Source organism: Anolis carolinensis, chromosome 4 (assembly GCF_035594765.1).
Source record: "Anolis carolinensis isolate JA03-04 chromosome 4, rAnoCar3.1.pri, whole genome shotgun sequence".
In the NCBI taxonomy this organism is placed as follows: Eukaryota; Metazoa; Chordata; class Lepidosauria; order Squamata; family Dactyloidae; genus Anolis; species Anolis carolinensis.
In genome coordinates this window covers 221929757-221955030 of record NC_085844.1, presented here as the reverse complement: position 1 = coordinate 221955030, position 25274 = coordinate 221929757, and the positions used below count along the sequence as shown (strand labels likewise).

The 25274-nt window shown below is 40.3% G+C and overlaps 1 protein-coding gene across 1 annotated transcript; it reads right to left on the bottom strand.

Annotated features, from left to right (window-relative positions):
* Positions 1–233: 233 nt before the first annotated feature.
* Positions 234–24859, bottom strand: fam83d (family with sequence similarity 83 member D). The gene is made up of 4 exons (XM_003220593.4): positions 24293–24859; positions 4368–4535; positions 2992–3116; positions 234–1517 (listed from the first exon to the last, which is right to left on the bottom strand). Exons 1-4 carry the CDS (start codon positions 24758–24760, stop codon positions 533–535), a joined length of 1746 nt encoding a protein of 581 aa, XP_003220641.1. The 5' UTR covers positions 24761–24859; the 3' UTR covers positions 234–532.
* Positions 24860–25274: the final 415 nt, after the last annotated feature.

The window sequence follows — 25274 nt, the reverse complement described above, 5'->3', positions numbered from 1 at the left end:
AGGAGTAGCCTTGAAAGGTCTTGTAAGCTGAATATAGAAACTTCAGAGTTTGTGGACTCATGGTTTCCTCCTATTGCTTGGTAGGAGCACAGAAAAATTGTGGACTGGAGTAAGTACCAGTAAGCAATTTTTTTAAAGAAACAAAATACGCATGGCATATATTTGCCAGAATAAAAGTTGAATGGTTTCACCTGTAACAATAATAATAATAATAATAATAATAATAATAATAATAATAATAATAATAAAACTTTATTTCTATATTGCCCTATCTCCCAAAAGGGATTCAGGGCGGTGAACAACAAAAGATCGGCAAACATTCAATGCCTCAGAAACATAACATAACAATTCAAATAACAATTATGTTTTTAAAAAGGAATTTCACCTAGTGTCGCTTGTTACCTGATTGTATGACAAGTGACACTCTCTAAAATTCCTTCTTCTACTCAACTACTTAAAGATACAATAGCCCTCTCCAGTTTTCATTCTAGCAACCCTATTGTACAAACACCATATCTTCCATTCCCATTCCTCAGAAACAATCATTTGAAGTATACAGTGCAAAATCCCGGAGGTTTATTAGGCTTGTGCTGATATTCTGCCTATGTTTTAAGTTGCACCTCATTGGGCTGCAGCCTATGTAGCTGTCAGCAATGTTCCCTCTCCTGGAGAGTATGGAAACCATATGATTAAGTTTAGACCGGATGACAGAATAGTGGAATTCCCTCTCATTTTGTTTGCGGAAGTAGTCTCCGTGGTGGTTGACAGTGTAGTCCACAGTTCTAAGGGATGTCAGTGAACCAGTAGAACTTGCCCTAGAGCACTGGGAAGACTGGGAAGAAACTGACCACCCACTAGAAGAAGTTGAGGTAGACTTTCTAGAAACCGGAGATCCTTCTTTAGAAGATACCCTTTGATCAGGTACAGTCTGATTCACAGCCAGGTCCACAGCCTGCCTCTGATTTGTCTGAGTAGTGGCACTCTTGAACTGAACAACTGTCTGTGTGCCCACTATTCTAGAGCGAGTTGTTGTCTGTGTGGTAGCAGTTGCCATTGAAATACTGGTTTGTGTGGCACAGTTGGAGAGTGCTGCCATGGGCTTCTCTTCCAGTGGTTCAGTCTGAGTTGAATGGCTGACTGTTTCTTTAGATTTTGCTAAGGCTTCAGTAGTATTGTGCAGGTCTTCATCACCATTAAGGTATGAGCATTTAGAAATGAATCTTCCTCCTTGGAGCTCCTTAGCTAGCTTCAATTCTTGCTCAAGCTTTTGTGGGCTGCTTGAGAGTCTGGCAAACTCAGCTCTCAGACGATTACCCACAGTAAAGTCTTTGCAAGGTATTGTTTTGTTAGCTAGATGCTCAGGGGAACCATTGCTCCTGCAACTGAATGGTAGCTTTGAGTCAATGGGCTTTGACTGTGCGTAAAGGATCCGGAACTCCAAGTCAAAATGTTCAACCGATTGACCTGAGAGTAGCAGCAAGTTGCTGCTGTTTAACTTCCCATCAGTCCATGTGAAACTGCAGAGAGGGATGGAGGAAAAAAGGGTGTGGGGAAAAAAATATTATGACATGCACTCTAATCAAATCATGTTCACTATAAAACAGCCCTATGATTAAAAAAACGTTTTATAACCATGTGTTGATTGTTATACCCTGTAATACAGTGGTTCCAAAAGTTGGTTTCCAAGAAGCCAGTGGTCTGAGATTCTGGGACAACATCCAGACTTATTAGATTAAACAACAGCCATGAACATATTAGATAGCAAGCCAACATGATGTATAAGTTTCAGCGTTAGACTAGGAAAACGTTTGAAGCCCACTGGGTAGCTTTGGGCAAGTCATACTGTTTTAGTCTCAGAGAAGGAAAGGGCAAGCTTTCTCTACCAAGAAAGCCCATACAAAATGTTTGCTTTTAGAATGAACAGGAATTTGGAGTTATCACCTGGCACTACACAAATACTGGTGTTGGTTGCTGCTACCATCATGCAAGCTCATCAGGGCTCAGAAAGGGGGACCCATAAAGGAACATATTGCCTAAGAAACCTCAAACCCTTGGTGAAATTAAGTTTACAGGGCCTTGAGAGTGCTGGCCTTTAAGTCAATTACCATAAAAATCAGAGATAATGTGTTAGATCTCACTTGACTTTGAAATTTCTTGTCTATGCAACGCAGGTATGGAATGCTCTGAACTGCTCAAGAGCCATTTTTTCCATTCCATGATTTTCTGCAGGCCACAGAAGGCCTGAAAATATGAATGTTAAAAAAAACCCACTGGAAATAACCGATTGGCATGAGGAGTGGAAAGAATGAACACAGTGCATGGGCTTCCCCATGTTATGGAGGCTTACGTTCTTGTGAAACTACTTTAATACCATATGCCAAAAAATGAGATATGGGTCCTGGCCTCCTTCTACAACAAGAAATAATGACACTGAAGTTTAAGACAGCTGTATGTCTCCAGCAAAATGTTCTCCCAACCTTTCTGTTGCATAGGCATGCAAAAACACACATGCCTCTTAAGTTTAATATATTTGTGTTCCATACTGTCATGTCCAAAAAACAACCATAATTCAGAGGCCTGAAATAAAAAAAACTCGAAGAACTTCAAGGGCAGAAAGAGCTGATAACATTTTGCTGTCTGAAGTGAAGAACAAAATGGAAACTCACTTCAACCCATAATCAGATGCCAGTAAGATTAGCAAGTAAAATGTATGTTAACATTTGTGCTCTCCCCCATACTAAGAGAAAACAAACTACTTTAGGGCAGCCAGGGCATGCAATTCTACAGAGGACACTTATCAGTCTTCTGCTATTCCTTCAAGACAAACATCTAAACAATTTTTGGAACCTGGTTCCTCAGGAAGGTATATATGTTTACACAAATGCTTCAGTGGAGATGGAAATTTGATTTGTGGACATACTAGACCTCCCATGAGGCCACACTAGCTTTTTAGATATTTGTTATGAATATAAAAGACATCAAGTTACTTACCTGTAGGAGCCTGTAGTCACTCTTACACCATCAATCAACATGAACTTCTCATGGACACTCCCTATTATCTTGGCTCCTGATCTTGCATAGTAAGTGTTTCCTGTGATCGTTCGGACTCTCATCAGCTGTTTACAAAAAAGAACGGTATTTGAAACAAATTTGTCAAGGCAGCATTTTCAACCAACTGTAACTCTCCCTTGGGGAGATAGAGCAGGGTACAAATAAAGTATTATTATTATTATTATTATCATTATTATTATTAGTAGTAGTAGTAGTAGTAGTAGTAATCAGAAGAAGCTGACATCAACGTGTGACTCTCATAGTCCTTCCTTCTTCCTCGGGGGGAAGGGGGAGCTATGGAGCCTGTTGGATGATAAGTCCCAGCAGTCCAATCCAATAGTGAGAGTTGCTAGGAGTCAGAGCTTAACATCCTCTGTAGTGTTGCATGATTCCTACATGGGTATGGTCCAGGTTACCTGCAGAATCAACTTCTCCCATACAATGCACCCCAAACATTTAGGTCCAGGGAAATAGGTCTATGTGAGAATATACAGATGTCATAGTGGAGGAGGGGGTCTCTCCACCTTTCATGTCATTTGGTTATATCTCTGCAGCATCAAACCAAACTTGAATGTGAAGAACAACTCAGTGTCAACAAGCTTTTCATCACCTGGATTATATTTTCCGTATACAAACCAGCTCGAGAACTGCGGTTGACGGGGGAGGCCCTTCTCTTGGCCCTGTCCCCGTCTCAAGCACAGTTGGTGGGGACAAGAGAAGGGGCCTTCCCTGTGGTCGCCTTCTCCTCTGGAACTCCCTCCTTAAAGAAATAAAAACAGCCCCTACCCTCCTCTCCTTTAAAAAGCTTTAAAAACCTCATTTATGCATGTTTGCATATGGAGAGGAAGAAGACTAGTAAGCCTATATATAAATATATATATATATATATCCTTGTCTAGATATTGGACAGCTACTTCAGCCTGTAGAAATTGTGTGTGATGGGTTATATTATGTTCATTTAAGTTCAATTATGTATTATTTTTTATTTAGTTTTATAAATTTATTTTGAGATTCTTTTGATTTGATTTATTCATTGTCTGCTTTAGGCATTGAATGTTTGCCTAAAATTTTGTTATTTTTGTTGGAAACTGCCCTGAGTCCCCTCTGGAACATAGGGCGGGATGCAAATAAAGTATTCTTATTATTAATAATAATAACAATAATGTGTTTTAGTTTGAACAAATTAAGTTCTGGGACAAAGCAATATGAAGAACTTGCTTGGAAAATTACATGTTCCCCTCCCTTGTTTAAATATGTTCAATTACCCTTGGTCAAACTATTTTCCTACTGTAATATTAAAATGTCTCAAAACTTACATGTTCCAGTTCAGGATGGAATTCTAGGGTTTTGCACATTGCCATGAAGTAAGAAAGATATGCTTGATCCAGAAGAATGTATACTGGAACCTGCCTTTTTCTACACGCTTCTTGGAGATCGCCAAAGATGTCCAGGTCTGTGAAGGTGTCCATGACTATAGCAATAACCTGGAATATTGGAGGTGAGAGGGGGACAAATAATTCCAAGATGTTTCATATAAAATCATTTTACAAAATACTTAAGGTTTGACAATTATCACAGTAAAATATTTTCCCATGCTAAAACAGCTGACCCTTCACTATATGTATGATTATCACATTTCTCGATTTGGATCTTCAAAGTTCTTCATATCTCTAAATCCTCTTCAGACAAATGAGTCACTATTTTTAACTCCTTTTCAAACATCAACTTCAGCAAAGAACAAACTGCACAATGAAATCTCATCTTTTGTTGTACAAACATTATTGCTTGTACAACATTATATCCTGTAATGTGTTCTTTGGATTATAGTTCTACAATCCAAAGAACACATACTAGAGCAAACATTCATTTATCACTGTTTAGCCCTGTCCTAAACAGACCTATACTGTTTACCTTGAAGACTCCTAGTTTCTGCCATCTCTAACTATAAAACTATGCAGCTTTATTCTGGAAGCTATGAATCCGAATCATTTTCTACAGTCCCAAATATTAACATAAGATATCTAAAGAGAACTGTATGACTGCACAGCTTCTGGAGAAAGAGGACCTTTAGTGTTTTCAAACCACTGATGTGGGCAGAAAAAGTAGATCTTGAAAAGTTTCTGTAACATGCTCAAATCTATTCAAAGCTTGTTTTATTAGGATGTTTTCGACAGGGAAAATAAGTTTGTTATACTTCCCTTGAAGTTAACAAAAATGAATATAACTGAAGGAACACTTATTTTAAAGTAAAGGTATAGGTTTTCCCCTGACATTAAGTCTAGTTGTGTCTGACCCTGGGGGTCGGTACTCATCTCCATTTCTAAGCCAAAGAGCAGGTGTTGTCCGTAAACATCTCCAAGCTCTTGTGGTCGGCATGATTGCATGGAGCGCCGTTACCTTCCTGCTGGAGTGGTACCTATTGATCTACTTACATTTGCATGTTTTCAAACTGCTAGGTTGGCAGGAGCTGAAGCTAACAGCAGGAGCTAACACCACACTTCTCAGATTCGACCTGCCAATCTTTCAGTCAGCAAGTTCAGCTGCTCAGCGGTTTAACCCACTTTTACCAAAAAGAGAGCTGTACCTGATACAGTAGAGTCTCACTTATCCAAGCCTCGCTTATCCAAGCCTCTGGATAATCCAAGCCATTTTTGTAGTCAATATTTTCAATATATCGTGATATTTTGGTGCTAAATTCATAAATACAGTAATTACAACATAACATTACTGCGTATTGAATTACCTTTTCTGTCCAATTTGTTGTATAACATGATGTTTTGGTGCTTAATTTGTAAAATCATAACCTAATTTGATGTTTAATAGGCTTTTCCTTAGTCCCTCCTTATTATCCAAGATATTCGCTTATCCAAGCTTCTGCCGGCCCGTTTAGCTTGGATAAGTGAGACTCTACTGTATATCTAAAATCAGCAGTTTATACAGATTGAGTATCCCATATCAAAAATGCTTGGGACCAAAAGTGTTTTGGATTTCAGATTTTGTTTTCAGATTTTGTAATAATTACATATTCTGTGCATAATAAGCTATCTTGAAGATAGAGCCCATGTCTAAACACAAAATTCTTTAGATAGAGGGCTAGATAGATATACAGGCAGGATTTTTAACTTATTTATTCATTCATTCATTTGATTTATACCCCACTTTGTATGCCCCACACGAAATTTAAAATAAATGTTTATGTAAAGTGTTATACTACAAAAGTTTAAAACAAATGATTAAACATAATTCCTATTGTTTAAAATGGTTAAAATACATTTAAAACATTTTAAAAATGTGCAAAATAAAAACAACTTCTTTCTTTCAAATACTGTCCTGCATTTGTTTAAAGACATCAAAGGTCTGCTTAAATAAAAAAGAAAGGAACTAGCCAGGGACAGAGCTAACATAACGTCTTGTGGAAGGCAGTTTAACAGAAGGCTTTTATAATTTAAAACAATCTTCAACTCTGTGTGCATATATGCATGTCTGTGTTTCTATGCATACCTTTTAATGAGGAATTGCCATTACTGCACAATAAGTATTAAGGAAAGGCTGGGACGGACATGACCCTCTAAACGTATTGGCCTGCAACTCCCAGAAAACTTAGCCACTGTAGCCAGCATAGGCAAAGGTGAGTCATATAGAGAGACACAGTTAATAATAATAATAATAATAATAATAATATAATAAAACTTTATTTATACCCCGCCACCATCTCCCCAATGGGGACTTGGGGCGGCTTACATGGGGCCACGCCCAAAACAATACAATCCTGAGCTGCACCTGTCAATGTGGATGTTAAAGTCTCCCAAAACTATGAGTTGTTGGGAGACCAGGGCCGAATTGGAGACCACTTCTGCTAGCTCAGACAGAGAGACTGCTGGGTCGCGGGGTGGACGGTACACCAGCAGAATCCCCAAGCTGTCTCGGGCTCCCACCTTCAAGAAGACACACTTGAACCTCGAAGATTGCGGAACGGCGCATCTGATCAGGGCGATGGACTGCCGAAAGATCACCGCGACTCCTCCTCCCCGCCCCCCAGCCCTGGCCTGCTGATGCACCCCGAAACCCGGTGGACACAGCTGGGTGAGATTCACTCCACCCAGCTCGTCCAACCACGTCTCGGTGATGCATGCCAGATCCGCCCCCTCATCCAGGATCAAATCCTGAATGACAGCTGTCTTACCATTGACGGATCTGGCGTTCAAAAGCAGAACCTTAAGACCGGGGGGTCTGTCCTGGAGACTACCAGCAAGGTCTCCAGTGTTGCGTGATTCTCTCATGATTTAAAATGTTTTGTACCTTTCTCTTCGATCCTAAAGCATTCCTAGAACAATTGAGAAGGAATTACTGTTAGGCCTCTATATTTACAAGGGTTGGGGTGCAGGACCCCCAGAAAAAATGGGACAATGCAAATTAGAAAAAAAATTATTTAACCTGGAGGAACACTTCTCTAACAATCTCTAGATCCTCTAACATGACTCTATGGTCAACATCCACCAAGGTGACCACAGAATCACACTGGAAGATCTACAGAAATGTGTCAGTGGCAGATGACCACATAATCAGATCATCTGTATGCACAAAACTATTAAAAACAGTGTTGTTGTATTTACTTACAGTATACAGCAGTGGTTCTCAACCTATGGGTCCCAAGGTGTTTTGGGACTCCCAGAAATCCCAGCCAGTTTTATCAGCTGTTAGTATTTCTGGGAGTTGAAGACCAAAACATCTGGGGACCCACAGGTTGAGAACCACTGTTATATAGCATAAGAGTCAGCACAGTGTAGTGGTGTTAACATTGGACTATAACTTTGGAGACCATGGTTTATTCATTTCTTGGCCATGGAAGCCCTAGAAAAGCATGTAATAGGGTCACCATAACTTGGGAACAACTTAGAGTTGCCCAATAACAACAAGAAGAAATTTTTATAGTGTCATTAATTAACATGGTGCTTCACAACAAAAAGCAGTAGACACATTGCAACATAAGGAGAAGGAGCTTGAGTAAAACAGAATAGGTTTTGGGAAGAAAAGATTTGCAACTTGCACAGACAAGACAGCCTTGGCATTAAACCAGCATTTTAAATTCCTCAACAGAAAAAGTTGGCATTCCTAGCTCACATTTCTTACTGCCAAAGGTGGAAGAGTCCAAACAAAGCCTTCAGATATTGTTCATAAATGTACACACTCAACAGGAATGTCACGTACATCCTGAAATATACTGAAATGTTAAACAGGAGCAATAGGAATTGCCAAGGCCAGTTTTCTGGAAAACAAAGTTCCCTGCTACATTTTGACAAGACCCTGCATAAATATTTATTCTTTAATCCAGAAGATATACAGTGATCCTAAATTCATTCCACCCTTCCTTATAACTGCTGAGGGTATTACGTGTGTTTCTACAGTTTCCCTTACTTTTAGGCCTTTTGCAACAAATCTCATTTCAGTACCTGCAGCAATACTGTGGCAGAATCAGCAGGTTCTCTTTCAACATCTTTTTCACTCCCTTCCTCCTAGGGAAGGCTTAGGCCACATACTGGCTTGGTGAAAACGTTGCTAGGAAGCCCCGTCCTGCTTATTTGGAGGATTTAGAAGAGTTGCAGATACAGATCAAGTCTGCAAGCTGCATGTGACTTCTCTCACATTTTCTAAGCACCTCATTAACAGGGTTCAAAAATGATCTTGGCTCTAACTCTGCACAGGAATCTCAGGTATTCTAGGTTATGGAAGGTCACACCTATACCTGCCTGAAATTTTTCCAACCCTGCACTAGAGATAGGTCTAACTTCATTCTCTTGAATTGAAGCATCTGCATGTAAAAGTGGAACACCTGACATATTTTAAAAACCTCCCTTATAAATTATGGTAGTAATCATGCAACCCTCCAATGCTGCTGAGCTCCAAATCCCAGCAGCCCAAACTAGCATGGAAATGCAATGAGTGCATTGATGTAGGCAAATATTTCTTACCTGTATTTTATGGAACTGATCCTATATTTTACAAAGCCTATAAGGGACATAGGCAGAACCAGATTCTAGTTTTGTCAGAAATCAATTCAATATATTAAATAGCTTTGAGACCTCAAGCCTGTGCTATGATGGGCCCTCCAGATAGCATGAAGAGCAATGGTGCCCTATTTTTGGCACCCTTTCTAGCTGTTTTCAACAAATAGGAACAAACATTCAGGTACCTTCCAGTCTGAAAGACCCCAGGGCCTGACCCCAAATTAGAATTGTGTTATGTACATGTATATCTACCTAATCTGATATCAAACTGCAGTTTTAGTCTACTGAAACATGGAAGGGCATGTGCCGTCGCACCTGGGACTATAACTCTTAGCAAAAGAGGCATGGATGTGACATCTTTCCCCAGGGGATTGCTTCTTGCCCTCCTTTAGGGAAACTGGAACTCCCAAGGACCAAAACACTGTAGATAACTCAAAACTGGTTTTATTGTTCACAAAGGTTATTTATTTCCAGCATTTATACCCCGCCCTTCTCACCCGGGGGGACTCAGGGCGGCTTACAACAGTTGGCAACATTTAATGCCAAGAACATAATAATAAAACAAAAACAGTACATATAATCAATTAAAATTATAAAAATACATCATTAAAATACATTATAACAAAACATATGTAAATTAGTTCCATTTATCTAAAAACCTCATGCTGAAGCCTTCAATCGGACCATGTCGAAGTTATTGTATTACTCATTAAAAGCTTGTGCACACAGCCATGTTTTCACAGCCTTTCTGAAACCCAGAAGAGTTGGGGCTTGTCGGATATTTGTGGGGAGGGTGTTGTGGGGAGCTGCGCCTGTGAGGCAGTTGGGACCGAGAGCAGGGCCTCTCCAGATGATCTTAGGGATCTAGCTGGCTCATATGAGGAGATACGTTCGGATAAGTAAATTGGGCCAGAACCGTTTGGGGCTTTATAGGTCAAGACCAGCACTCTGAATTGGGCTCGGTAGCATATCGGCAGCCAGTGGAGCTCTTTAAGGCAATTAGCTGGAAGTTTCAAAGGAGTAAAGGAAAATATACATTACAGTGTTTGGTTATCATAAATCCAAGGAGCTCTGCAGCTGAGAAGCTGTTCTAAGTCCCTCTTTCTCAATGGCTGTGAATGCCGGAGCGATCCTCAGCCTCAGTCCAAATGGCCTATGTTTGAAGACCCAGTCTTCCTTTGGTGCCGAAGAACTGATTTGAAGGCGCTTGAGACTCCTCAACGTCGTCCAGGTTGGCCCTGAACATGAAGCATAAGTCTCAAGGGTAAGAACCTCAGAATTGGTCTGAGAGGTAACTTAATCAAGGGCTTTTAGAGCCAAGTCCATCTCACGTCCATCTGGTAGAAAGCTTGATGGTGGAATGAAAGGAGGAAACACTGTACTATTCCAGGAAGAGGTGGAGCCAAACAATTGAGCTGAGGAAGCAATATAACTGGTGCAAACAACATTGATTGACAGCTATAAATAACCAATCAATCCAACTACATTTACAGAGTAAAGGCAAAATCAGGCATGATACAACAATTCAAATCTTGCAACTTACAGTTCGACATATAGATGGCGCCACTCGCGCCGTCACAGGGCAGATGCATTGACTTGAGAGAAGCAATGTTCTACTACTAGAAAGTGGCTGCACAAGTATTACCAGTACAGTGGTCTAATATTATGTCAGGCAGGTGAACACATATTGCTACACATGATACACACACCCCAAAATGTTCAGGTGTGTGGTATCCTATGTAAATTTATTATCATACGAACAGTTGATTCTCATAGGAACAGATTGATCCAGGTACTCATAGCTGCAACTCTACATTCAGGTTAAAGTTGCATACTTCTAGGAACCTCCAAATCCTAGGTATAATTATACAATGTCTTCTCATACCAGTTCAGCATATTACAATTAAATTGTAGGGAATCACATAAACTGTCATCTAGATATCCTACTCTTCCCCATTCAAATATGGGCAGAAAATAGATAACCCATTCTGAAGCTGCAGTGGGGTGATGTAAATGAATTACCTCAATATAGACTTTGGAGCTTGTTATATGTCAACAAAACTAGCTCTGTCTTTCAGTTACAGTGCATTCATGTAGACTGAGCCGTGGTTATCAATTTGTGGTTTGTATGAATTGGTCAGAGGGAACCTAATCCAAAGGGAAGTAGTGGTACGGATGAACCCACTGCATAGAGTTGTTTTCTCATGCCATGAGGGAATCATTTGCACCTACCTCAATGTGGGCTTGTGTACAATTATTACAAGACACCAAGATCCTGTCCTCTTCCCTAAGGCAAAACCTGCATTTCATCTTTGCTTCCTGTTGACACAAGAATTAATGAGGCCTAAAGCCCATAGTCAAGAAGAAATGTGTGGCTTTCCACAAGCAATGCCACTGAATAATATTCCCAAGGCTAAATCAAAAGTTCAAATGTTGACTCACCTGCCACTGAGAAGAAAAGAGTAATAATCTTTTGCTGTTTAAATGAATTTCATCTTGCTCACTCTTTAATTATATTTTATTTAATAACGTACATCCTTCCCTCTGGTTGGACTGTGAATGACCTCCAAGAAAAAACTTCCACAGCAAGTAAAAGGGAAAAATAAAAACAACCCCTGTGGTCATTCATAGATGGTTAATGTGCACACTTATCTGCTGCATCTCAAAACCCTTTGCTTGGAGTATTGCCTGATGAAAGATGTAGTTTTGGAGAGTGGCATCAGTGGGAATAATTATGGCAACAGAGCAGGATTGTGGATTAGATTTTTAAATTTCACATTAAGTTTCAAAAAATTGAATCAGATTTCAAAGGGTTTTAAAAAAACTATTACCGGTAGTTTAAAAAAAAATCTAAATTACTAGATCAAAGATATGATCTACAACTTCTAATTATACTGTATATGTTAACAGCAGTTTCTAACGATGGAGATAATCTAATCAGTGCTATTCCACATATAAGAATTATGTGCTCTATCTCTCCCTTCCTATCTGGTTCTCTAGTCTAAATGCAGACAAAAGATAAAATAATACAGTATATAGAATTTGGCTACATGTAGCATTTGTGAACAAGGAGGATTCCAGATATAAATAAAAGAGATTCTTTTTTCTTTTGAAGATTTGAAAATGAATTTGACAATAATTCAGAGTAATTGTTTAGTTATAAAACCTATACCACTGAATATGTTTTAGGATTATATTAAACAAGCATGTACATCTGTTTAAAATGATAATTAAATACAGTCTTCCTCATTCATAATTTAAATTTCCAATTGTTGTATTTAATTTATCTCTTTTCTTCAGCACAAGCCATCTCAATGTGACTAACAAATTGAAACACACCACCCAAATCAAATTATAACAATAATTTCCAGTGTGTTTCTTTGCATGCATCATGACAGTTTTACTTAATGCTTCATCTTGCCGAGCATTTCAAGAACCTGAATCACTGGTTACATTTTTTTTTTATTTGAGGCTGATCACCACTATAGGAGACCTTTTTTATCTGACAAAAAAGTGGATAATACAATATTTGCAACTGCCAACTGAGCTACTAAAGAAGGTTAGTTTAAAAGTCACCAAAAGACATTACAAACAAGGTATGAAGCCATGAACCCTGCTAGTGATTTTCTAAATAATTCATTTTGAAGGATTCCATGAATTAAACACAATGCTGGTTCCTTACTTCAGACAACAAAACTTTATGTTGCAATGCAGTACTTCCTAAGCTAGTCAAGATTTCAGTCATTCCATGTCTCCCAGATACTTCTTCTCTCCCTATTTTAATATCCTGGGTAACAATAAAGGAATTTATCATTGCAGTTAGCTCTTCATATTCACTGTGGGAAAAATATGAATTTAAAAATCACACATTGTCTTTTATCTTGAAAGGACTTGAAAAGACTTGAAAACATGGTTGTTTCAATGTGCTTTTGAATAAACCAGCTTGCACTTTATTGCACAGCCCTACATTGCTCCTGTCTGGTTCTTAGCACTTTATTCCACTCTGGTTCTATTATCCACAGTTGCACAAGCCTGCCCTTCCCATCCAGCCTGAATAATCCCACTTTTGTTCTATAATTGATATGTTGTGTGTACATTTTAAGATGTTTTAAATAATTGTTTTGTTATGCATTTTAATGCTGTAATTTGTATTGTGTTTTAATTGTACATCAAACTGTTGTTCTTGGGGCTTTCCCCGAGCCCCTTCGGGGAGATGGAGGCGAGTTATAAGAAATACATCATCATCATCATCATTTTTTGGAAGAACACTTCTCTGGGTTCCCCAGTCGGAAGTTGACTACAGAGTTGCACTGGAGAACCATAAGTAAAGAGGACCTAAAGACAAATGGTGAAGAAAGTAACTACAATAATGCTCCATTACGAGTCAGCAACATCTAGAGAGCCAAAACATCTATCACCCCAATCTACACAGATATTAACAAACATGTGGGAAAGCTAGCATGGTGTAGTGCTTTGAGTGATGGACTAGGATGCTGGATGCCATGGAAACCCACCAAGTGACTTTCAGAAAGTCATATGCTCAGCTTCTGATGAAGGCAATGGCAAATCTCTCCTGAACAAATCTTGCCAGGAAAACACTATAATAGGCTCCTTAGGGAAGGAATGGGCAAACTTCGGCCCTCCAGGTGTTTTGGACTCCCACAACTCCTAACAGCCGGTAAACTGGCTGGGTTTTCTGGAACTTGATGTCAAAAACATCTGGAAGGTCCAAGTTTGCTCATGTCTACATTAGGATCACAACCACTTGACTAGAAGGCACACAGCAACAAAGAAAGAAGTACAAAGCTGGCTTAAACAGATATTTTTATCAGAACATTCTCTTCTTCACAGTTGCCAAGATAAGCGAAAAGGAAAAAGTAGGCTGAAATTGCTTTGATACAAGAATGATTTTTGTCTTTCAACTTGTGCATGAAAGAATGTAAAGATCCCCAACTTGATCTTGTTACATAGAGAAGAATGATCACAAACATCCACTTGTACAGTAAATGTTTTGAACATTTGCTAATTTTGTTCAAAACATTTGCTGTATTCACCTATGTATTACCAAGTGACGAGTTAGTCATGTTAAATTATTGATGCGATAGATCCAACAACTGGGAATTGTAGAAAGGAATAACTGAATGGTTCACATCCTGGTATGCACTCGCTTCAATCCACTCATTTTTAGGTGAAGAAAGAAACATCACTGCTGTGGGAGGCATGGGAAGAACAACATACAAGAGTCAGCAAGTTCAACAAGCACACTACTGAGTAAGATTAAGATCTAGGAACACTAGAAGTTATGGATCAAGATCTACTTTTTCACCTTCACCTTGTCTGACTTCATTGCCTGAGATCATGTCTCTGAATTGTAAAAACAGTGTTCTCTGATTTTAGCAATTTGACATGAATTGCCAAAATCTTCACAAACTGGTTATCAGTGATGATCCATCTGATTCATGGCAATCACAAGCTTGCATAATGTTTAGCATAATAGCATGGATGGTTGCAAAGTCCCGTGCCAAAGATAATGGAGACCTAAAGGCAAGTTTGTTCAAAATCCCTGAAACATGTTTTTCTTTCTCCATCAAGATACCTCTGCCTCCTCCCTACTGCATCAATTTATTTCATTGCATTGAACATACTAATTTTAAAATAAGTATCGGTATTAGAGACTATTTGGTTAGGCCCTAGTATAAGGACTGGGAGTGTAACTCAGCAATAAACCATATACTGCCTGCAAAAGATGCCATTCATTTCATTATCTTGTATCTTTATTTGGAAAAAAAGATAGAAGAGAGAGAGAGATCTTGTAGAAGTGAAGATCTGCTACTAGTCAGGGCAAGCAATATGTTGCTACATGGGCAAACACTCCAACCAAAAACAAGCAGCAGTATCTGTTTTCTTAAAGTGACATCAGCTAGATGACACAGAGGCCAATGCCATCAGGTGTCATAAGTAAAGAAGATGAAACAATGTGTCACAGGGAAGATAATTTAAAAAATCATGCCTGCAAGATTCATAGTTATTACATGGATTACAAAATTATGTTATTATAGTAATCTAAAACAATGGCATTTGAATTATATTATTAAAATTAGTAATGTGGGGTAAAGGTATGTGACATGTGTCGTGTGGATAAAATCAATAAACAAAATCTTTTTTTGGCAATATAGAAGTCCAGGACACACACTAAAGTAGAAAGGTTAGGGATTCCAGATAGATAAAAGGAAGCATAGGTTGAGTAGAACTTATTTGGAATTCCAAAATCATCCACTGAGATAATGACATCTTTTGTTTTGATTATTCAATGTGCATAAAATATATTTCATGCACAAAAATATTTACAATATTGTACAAAATTACTTTTAGGCTGTGTGTATAGGGTTTTTGTGAAACATAACTGAATTTTTTGCTTAGACTAGGTCCCATTTCCAAGATATTTCATTTCTGTGTATATATCTATATATATATAAAAAGGTAATGAAATTTCGGCCTAGGACAAAACAACAAAACTACACATCCCAGAAACACTAAACTTGGCAGCACAACCCCTCATCCATGCCTCTACATTCATAAAACAAAAAGAATAGAAAAATAAACTCCTAATTAGAGGGAGAGGAATAATTGTTTTTATCCAATTGCTGACAGTTAGAAGGCTAAGCTCCGCCCACTTGGTCTCCTAGCGACCCACTCAGCCCAGGAGACAGGCAGAGTTAGGCCTCACTTAGGCCTCTTCCACACTGCCTATAAAATACAGATTATCTGATTTTAACTGGATTATATGGCAGTGTAGACTCAAGGCCCTTCCACACAGCTCTATAACCCATGTATAATGGACTTAATGTAAGGTAAAACCTTTACCCTTTACCTTAACGACCACCAATTCCTCAATACTTTATTTCCCATACCACCATACTTTGCCACAGCAACGCGTGGCCGGGCACAGCTAGTGCTAATATAAGTGTTCCAAAATCCCAAATGCTTCTAGTTCCAAGCATTTCCGATAAGGAATACCCAACCTCTACTTGTTCAGATGGCACATAGTTAAATGATAAAATCCATTGACACAATATACAGTAGAGTCTCACTTAATCAAACACTCACTTATCCAATGTTCTGGATTATCCAACGCATTTTTGTAGTTGAGGTTTTCAATAAATCATGATATTTTGGTGCTAAATTCATAAATACAGTAATTACTACATAACATTACTCCGTATTGAACTATTTTTTCTGTCAAATTTGTTGTCTAACATGATGTTTGGGTGCTTAATTTGTGAAATCATAACTTAATTTGATGCTTAATAGACTTTTCCTTAATCCCTCCTTATTATCCAACATATTCGCTTATCCAACGTTCTGCCGGCCCGTTTATGTTGGATAAGTGAGACTCTACTGTATATCGTAATTACGGCCATTAGATGCTTTAAAAAGAGTATTGGATTCATGAAAGGCAGTGCCATCAAGAACTGCTGGTCAGGATAGCTATATAAAATCTATAGTATCAAATAAAGCGGTGGTTCTCAACTTGTGGGTCCCCAGGTGTTTCGGACTTTAACTCCCAGAAATCCCAGCCAGTTTACCAGCTATTAGGATTTCTGGGAGTTGAAGGCCAAAACATCTGGGGACTTACAGGTTGAGAACCACTGAGATAAAGTATGCCACTGAGTTAGCACACCTCCCATTCTCAGTTACTTTGGAAGGTGAGAAGGAGAGCAGAGCTACATTCATATCTCAAAGGCAACAGCATAACAGAAAACTAGGCTAGGTAAGCATTTGATCTGATCCAGCATGACCCTTCCTATGTCCTTAACACACCTACTCTTTCCGCTGATCTGTGTCAACCCCCCGTTTCTTGTTCACAACAGGACAGGCATGTTGTTATGCTTTAGGAAAAGAAACATTGAGCCAGTCAATGTGGTTTGCACCATCCTACAGTCATTAATCATAAGGATATACTTCACATACAAGAGACACTTGTTAATTATGGGCTCCATGCAAGACTATAGGAAACTCCATTTCAATATACCAGTGTATTTAGTTAGGATTACCACCCTGTGCTTCAAAATTAGATTATTAGACCTCTCCCATGACAAATATAGTTATACGTTATGACAAATGACATGACTGCCAGATAGTTCTTATTTATAAAACCTTAACCAGAGTTTTATCAACCCAACTCTGTTTAGGTATTATATGGCTCCATATCCACAGAGATATGTTATTGAACTTGCCATGAATGTGGTAACATGAAACTGTTGAAATGAATGACCTTTATTGGAAGCTACCACAGAGATTGTAGGAATTGCTAGGTCCAATAGGGCAAATCTACAGTAACGCCTGTTGGAAACATACTATAGAATCACATGGAGGACTTAGAAAATTCCTAGAAAGGACATATTTTGTTGAATGCAGGGAGAAGAAATGGTGAATATCAGGCCCCTGGATGTCAGGGTTGTACTGTCCAGTCAGCCCTCCTCATTCACTGGGGATTTTTTTTAAAATCCTCTTTTTTATCTGAGAGAACTCTTTTTGAGGATTTTTAAAGTCCTCCAGCAGGACTCTGCTGTCAGCTTCCATTGAAACATGACTATGGTTCACATCCAGAGGAAGTTGACCATAGAGGTCCACTGGAGGATGTAAAAAGTCCTACAGAACATTTTAATCAAATCCATGACAACCCACTCCACAAAAGTCAAGTCCATAAAGGTTGGGGGCGGGGGGTGGGCTGTACATGCTAAAAGCTATACATTTCTTTGGAAAAACTCTCAAATTGCTACCTCTCAAATTGCTAAGCTGTTGCAAAGTCTCATTTGGCTGCTGTAGGGTGAAAACTGATGGGTTTTTTTACAGCATTAATATTCCGCCCTTCTCACCCCGAAGGGGACTCAGGGCGGATCACATTACACATATAGGCAAACATTCAATGCCTTTTAACATAGAACAAAGACAAGACAAACATAGGCTCCAAGCGGGCCTCGAACTCATGACCTGGTCAGAGTGATTCATTGCAACTGGTTGCAGCTGGATTGCTCTCCAGCCTGCGCCATAGCCCTGACAAAATCAGGGTAGCTTAGAAATTTGATAGAAGAGCATTCATATACATTTACCTTTTGAATGAAACTGCTGCTAGAACAAATCATTGAATATGTTTCAAGACCAGTGATGTATGCTACAACAGTGATCCTCTTTGGTTCCAAACTGTTGGATTACAACTCCCCAAATCTGATAATTGGCTATGATGTGTTGGCATTGTAATACATCCAGAATTGGGGACCATCATGATCTTTGGAAGTAAGTTTGTTGAGACAGTTGGATAAAAGAATAATGCATATATACTGTATATAAGGGACTAACTCTGACTGACAGACAGCACAGTGTAGTGGTTTGAATGCCGGTCTGGGCTCTGGGGACCAGGGTTTGAATACCCATGCAGTAATGGAAACCCATTGAGTGATCTTGGGAAAGTCACACTTTATCAGACTCAGAGGAAAACAAACATAATTTTAGTTATGTGCTGGAGCTTGGGTGCCTCAATGATGCCATGAGGAAAACCGTGAAGGGACACCCAAAATGGGAAGGTCATGGCAGACAGATCAGACTAAATATGATCCCTGGGGAAGGTAATGGCAACCACCCCAGTATTCCTGCCATGAAAACTCAATGGATCAGTAGAATCAGAGATATGCCGATATACCATTGGAAGATGGGACTCCCAGGTCGGAAGATGGTCAAAATGCTACTGGGGAGAAACAGAGGATAAGTTCAACTAGCCCCAGATACAAGAACGCAATTATTTCAAAGCTGAAAGGAAGGCTAATGGCCAGAGGTGCTGGAGGTGAACGACGAATCCGAAGTTCTAAAGATCAACACTCTATAGAAACCTGGAATGTAAGATCTATGAGCCAGGGCAAATTGGATGTGGTAATTGGTGAGATGTCAAGATTAAAGATAGACATCCTGGGGGCTGGTGAACTGAAATGGACTGGAATGGGCCACTTCACAACAGATGACCACCAGATCTACTACTGTGGACAAGAGGAAGACTGAAGAAGTGGAGTGGCCTTCATAATTAATAATAAAGTTGCTAAAGCGGTGCTTGGATACAATCGAAAAAATTATATTGGCCATATAATGAGAAGACAGGAAAGCTTGGAGAAGATAATGATGCTGGGGAAAATGGAAGGAAAAAGGAAGAGGGCCCGATCGAGGACAAGATGGATGGATGGTATCCTTGGAGTAACTGGCTTGACCTTAAAGGAGCTGGGGGTGGCGATGGCCGACAGGGAGCTCTGATGTGGGCTGGTCCAGGAGGTCATGAAGAGTCGGAAGCAACTGAACGAATAAACAACAACAACATACCTAATTTGTTGTAATCTTTCATGAGTGACTTGAAAAACTGCAAGTCGCTTCTGGTGTGAGAGAATTGGCCATCTGCAAGGACGTTGCCCAGGCAGTGCCTGGATGTTTTGATGTTTTTACCATCCTTGTGGGAGGCTTCTCTCATGTCATGGAGCTGATAGAGGGAGCTCATCTGCACTCTCCCCGGGTTGGATTTGAACCGGCAATCTTCAGGTCAAAAACCCAACCTCCAAGTCAGCAGCCCTGCCTGGCACAAGGGTTTAACCAACTATGCCACCAGGGGCTCCATGTACTTTGATGTATTCTGTGTGTTGTTGCACTTTTGAGTGCTTCTGCTTCTGAGTCCCTCCAGGGAGATGGTAGCAGGGTATAAATAAAGTATTATTATTATTATTATTATTATTATTATTATTATTATTAGGCTTGAATATTATGCAAAATACTTCTGTACAGAACTGATTTTGGAATATATTTTGGAGATGGGATCCAAGTCTAAACATGAAATTCATTTATTATATAGCATTGATACACATAGCCTAAAGGTAGTTTTAGCCAATATTTTAAGTAATTATTGGGTACAATTCACATGAGGTCAGGTGTGGGATTTTCCACTTGTGGAGTCATGTCAATGTTCAAAACATTTTTTTTCTTTTGGAGTATTTTAATTTTTAAGTCAGTGATGTTCAACTTGTATTAATTAATAGGTGAAGGAGAACTTTCCAGCACTGATGTTTGGAACCTAAGGCAAGGGGCATAAGATCACTAGATGGCCTCAAGCAAGGACTCTTTTCATGATAATAATACGTGTATAATGCTTGTCTACATTACAGGACTATAGTAGCAATAATTAATACAAAAGCTTCTGGAGTTGTCTGGGAACACGGGAGAACAATAAATATGATAATGAAGTCTGGGTTTCATATATGAATTAAAAGCAGCCAACACTGCACCTGCAGCTTCTGCCTCATCAAGGAAAAACTTTCTTCACTTATCAAACAATGTACCCCATCCTAGTTCACAGAACATATACAGTATCATATAGCTGATCTAATAATGTATCCACCAAACCATATATTTTCTGAAGTCTTTTTTTCCTGCATTTATAAGTATTTGCCCAAAATTTAGCAATAATATTAAAATTCATATCAATGAGGAACAGAAGAAAAAATGACAATGTCTTATTAAGTGGCTTGACCTTGACCTGTCGATGTGAAAATATTTTTTCCTTTAAATAAATTCCTTGCTAAAACAAAAATAAAAATATGGAAACAAACACAAAAAGGATTAAGAAAGCGCGGATGACGATAACAACAATCTTTTGGTAGTTCCATAACATTTAATGTTTATTCAGTTGTTCATATGATAGCCTCAGCTGGGGTTTTTTAAGGGCACAGAGCTCAGTTCAAAGCAACTACAAGTATAGCTCAGGAGATGTATTCCTGGGCAATATTTCTTTTACAGAAAATTTGATACCAAAGGCAGAAATAACATGGAATCATAAGTCAGGATGAAGCCAATGCCAGAGCAATTCTTTTTTCAAAGCTGTCCATGCCTTATGGCCTACCTCGCAGTCCTTAAACCAGTGTGTCAACTTGCTACACTCCTAATTAAACCATACAAACATTTAAAAATCAATTAGAGAAAGAGAATAAATACACAAAAGATATGATAAAAAATCTAATCATGTCCCTATACAGGGCATGTGCAAACCAGAAAGATAAATAAGAAGAAAGGTCAATAAGGCATACATCTATAGTTAAATGAAGATAGATCAGGCATGGGCAAACTTTGGCTCTCCAGGTGTTTTTGACTCCAACTTCCACAATTCCTAACAGCCAGTGGAGTTGAAGTCCAAAACACCTGGAGGGCTAAGGTTTGCCCATGCCTGAGATAGATGGTCAAGGATCTTGATAGGTAAAGTATTGCCGTTTCCTTTGGACTATGGATATTTTATGTAGAATAATTTGATTTATCTTTTTATATATTTGTGCAATTAACTATCTATATATCTATCCATAAATCCATCCACACACAGTGGACTCTTGGTATTTGTTGGGGTTTGGTTCCAGGACCCCTGTGGATGCTGAACTCAGGTGCTCAAGTCCCCTTATATACAGTGCTGTAGTACAATGATGTCCCCTATAGCAAATGATAAAACCAAAGTTTGCCCTTTGGATTCCCCCCCCCCCCCCCCCCCAATGTTTTGAAGCCATGGATGGTTGAATGTGGTGCTGACTAAATATAATTTCACTTCATCTCCTGATTCCATTTTGTGAATCGGACTCTGTATCCGTTGTTTCCCTGTGATATCCTCCAGATGAACCTGTAGCACTGGGAAATACTGTCCCATTTCTAGTAACAGATATGAATCCAGTTTTTGCCCTAGTGGTGATTATTATTTGCCTCTGACAGTAAAAAAAATCTTGGGCCAATAAGGAAGGTTAAGAAGATACCCTCATCTTTTTCTCATCTGTCCACTGCCTTTGAGGCTTGGCTTGATCTTAGCAAAAGGTTGACTAACAGAAGAGAAGGGGGGGGGGAGGAAAACACAAGTATTTTTAAATTTTATCAACACCAGATGACCACCCACTAGGCACATTTCCATCCTATACCTGAAGGAAACTCCTATGATGCAGAATTATCTACACCATCCTATCCTATCCAGAAATTAGAAATGCTCAAGAATCCTTTTTCACACTGTCCAAATATAGCAGAACAATTCCACTGTGTAACTGACATAGTAGCCATTTAGGGATTTGAAGATCAGTGAGTCACTAAAATTCTTTAAGGATTCTAAATACACTCCTTTAACTGCAAATTCAGGGATTCTACTGGATAAAACCATGTCAATTACAGCAGAATTATCATGCTGTAATTGCATAGTGCAAAAGGACCCTTGTTCTGGATGTTGGAATCCATTCTTGCAATGGAGGAACACAGAATAGCTCCTACAGGAGCTTAGTTTTCTGTGTGAAATGCAAAAACTAGACTAGTTACAATTCAAGTTACTGTAGGCATCTAAGGGTGCCTAGTGGTGCAGCAGATTGAACAGCAGAGCTGCTGAATTTGCTTACTGAAGGGTCGGTGGTTCGAATCCGGGGAGCGGGGTGAGCTCCCACTGTTAGCCCCAGCTTCTGCCAACCTTGCAGTTCAAAAACATGCAAATGTGAGTAGATCAGTAGTTACAGCCCCAGTGGGAAGGTAACGGCATTCTATGCAGTCATGCCAGCCACGTGACCTTGGAGGTGTCTACGGACAACTCTAGCTCTTCAGCTTAGAAATGGAGATGAGCACCAACCCCCAGAGTTGGACACGGCTAAACTTAATGTCAGGAGAAAATCTTTACCTTTATGTAGAGGTGCATCTATACTGCCAAATCACCAGAACTTCCCTGGTGAAGGTGGCACAAGATAAGGGTAAAGGGGAGGGGGGAAATATATAATAAATAAAATACGCATAAGTAGATAAAAGATGTGTAGTAGAGTAATAATAATAACAATAATAACAACTTTATTCTTATATCCCACCCCATCTCCCTGAAGGGACTCGGGGCGGCTCACAAGGGGACCAAGCTGAGCACAACACAACAAAATACAATCACATAAATACATTTAAAATATGTAAACATAAAATCGTAAAACATAATACATTAAAACATACGAAAGCAATAGCTACTAGTCAGTAGCTACTCAAGCAATAGTTACAGTACAGTCTATGTAGTATAAGCTGTAATTGAGGAAAGTTAAAAAAAATGACAAGAAGTATGCTTAAGGTGTGTTTGATGCGTTTTTCTCTCCATTAGTGTAAAATATGGCATATTCCCTTGTGAAAGATCTGTAAAATTAGTATTGTTAATTTGTGGGTTTAATTTGCGTAATGTTAAATGTCAATGGTGTTTGTTTTATTGTGAATTGTATTTTATCTTGTTTATTGTGGGTACAAAAATAACGTTATTATTATTATTATTATGGAGCATCCGATGGATCAGTGTGTTAAAGCGCTGAGCTGCTGAACTTGCAGACCGAAAGGTCCCAGGTTCAAATCCGGGGAGCAGAGTGAGCGCCCGCTGTTAGCTCCAGATTCTGCCAACCTAGCAGTTCGAAAACATGCCAATGTGAGTAGATCAATAGGTACCGCTCCAGTGGGAAAGTAACGGCACTCCATGCAGTCATGCCGGCCACATGACCTTGGAGGTGTCTACGGACAACGCCAGCTCTTCGGCTTAGAAATGGAGATGAGCACCAACCCCCAGAGTTGGTCACGACTGGACTTAACGTCAGGGGAAACCTTTACCTTTTATTATTATTATGTGTACACTTTGGGGAAAAAAATAATTTAAAAATTCATACACACACATACACACAAAAACATAGGGCCAAATGATTGCAATTTGACCCACTTTAACAAACATGGCTCAATGTTATGGAATCCTGGGATTTGCAGTTTGATGGGGCCCTAGTGATGGAGGCAAAAGACCTTGTAAAATACAGCTCTCTGGATTAAATAGTCGTCAGTCATGGCAGTTAAAGTGGTGTCATTGTGCAGTGTAGAACAGGTATGGGCAAACTTTGGCCCTTGGGTGTTTTGGACTTCAACTCCCACCATTCCTGACAGCCTCAGGCCCCTTCCTTTTCCCCCTCAGCCGCTTAAGCGGCTGAGGGGGAAAAGGAAGGGGCCTGAGGCTGTCAGGAATGGTGGGAGTTGAAGTCCAAAACACCCGGAGGGCCAAAGTTTGCCCATACCCCAAGCAACAGTTGGTGCGGCATCAGCTTTCTTGGGCAGAGCAGGCTAGTAAAACTACGCCTCCCAGGAGTTAACAGCATGTAAGAAAAGCAGCTGAAGGTAGTGCATGAATGCAGCTCCCCTCTTACCTCTTTGGCCGAGCGGATTTGCTTGCGCACGGCCTCCTTGCAGGGGTAAATGGTCTCCCCGAAACTGGGCTGGAAGTAGGTCTCCACGCGGGTGAGCCCCCGGAAAGAGCCGCTGACGAAGGCCGGCCAGCCCAGCTCCAGCACCGGCGGCTCCACGTCGGACTGGAGCGGGAAGTAGGTGAGCGAGGAGCAGTCCAGGGAGGCGTTGAGCGCGGGCTCCGGCCCCAGGCTGTCTTCCCCGGGCGGCGGCGGGAGGGCGGCGCGCAGGACGGCCTGGATCTCGGGCTCCGAGAGGAAGGCGCGCACCTTCTCCCGCCGCAGGAAAGCCTGGAAAGCCGCCCGCCCGCCCGCGATCAGCTCCTCCAGGGCCAAGCGCTGCGCCTCGCTGTACGTCTGCGGGGGTCGCGGGTCCCAGGAGCGGAAGCCCCGGAAAGGCGCGTCCTCCAGGCACTGGGACAGATTCGCCATGGGGCCGGTCCTTCCTTCCTCCCTCCCTCCTTCCCTTGGCCAAACCACACTCCCCGGGGACTAATGCATCACCTGCAGAAGAGGCGTGGAGGTTATATAGGGAGTTTGAAAGCCAACGCGCCCCGGCAATAGGCTGCAGGAGGGCGCGCTCCGCCTCGGAGAGGATGGGAAGGAGGCGCCGGTTGGCTGCGTTTGAAGCTGTTTCCCAATCAGTGGAGGAGGCCGAGTCCTCTTTTCTTTTCTCCATTCTGAAAGTTTTGATCCTTCTAGCCTCCAGCCTGGGCGCGGTAAGAGTTAGGGATCAGAGCATAAAGAAGGGAAACTTGCAGCATCAGCGGGAATTCGGCTGGAAGTATTTATTTATTTACCGTGTCAGAAGCGAACCGAGGGTACAAGTTGTAATGTACAGTAGAGTCTCACTTATCCAACACAACTTATCCATACCTCACAACCTCTGAGGATGCCTGCCATAGATGTGGGCGAAACGTCAGGAGAGAATACTTCTGGAACATGG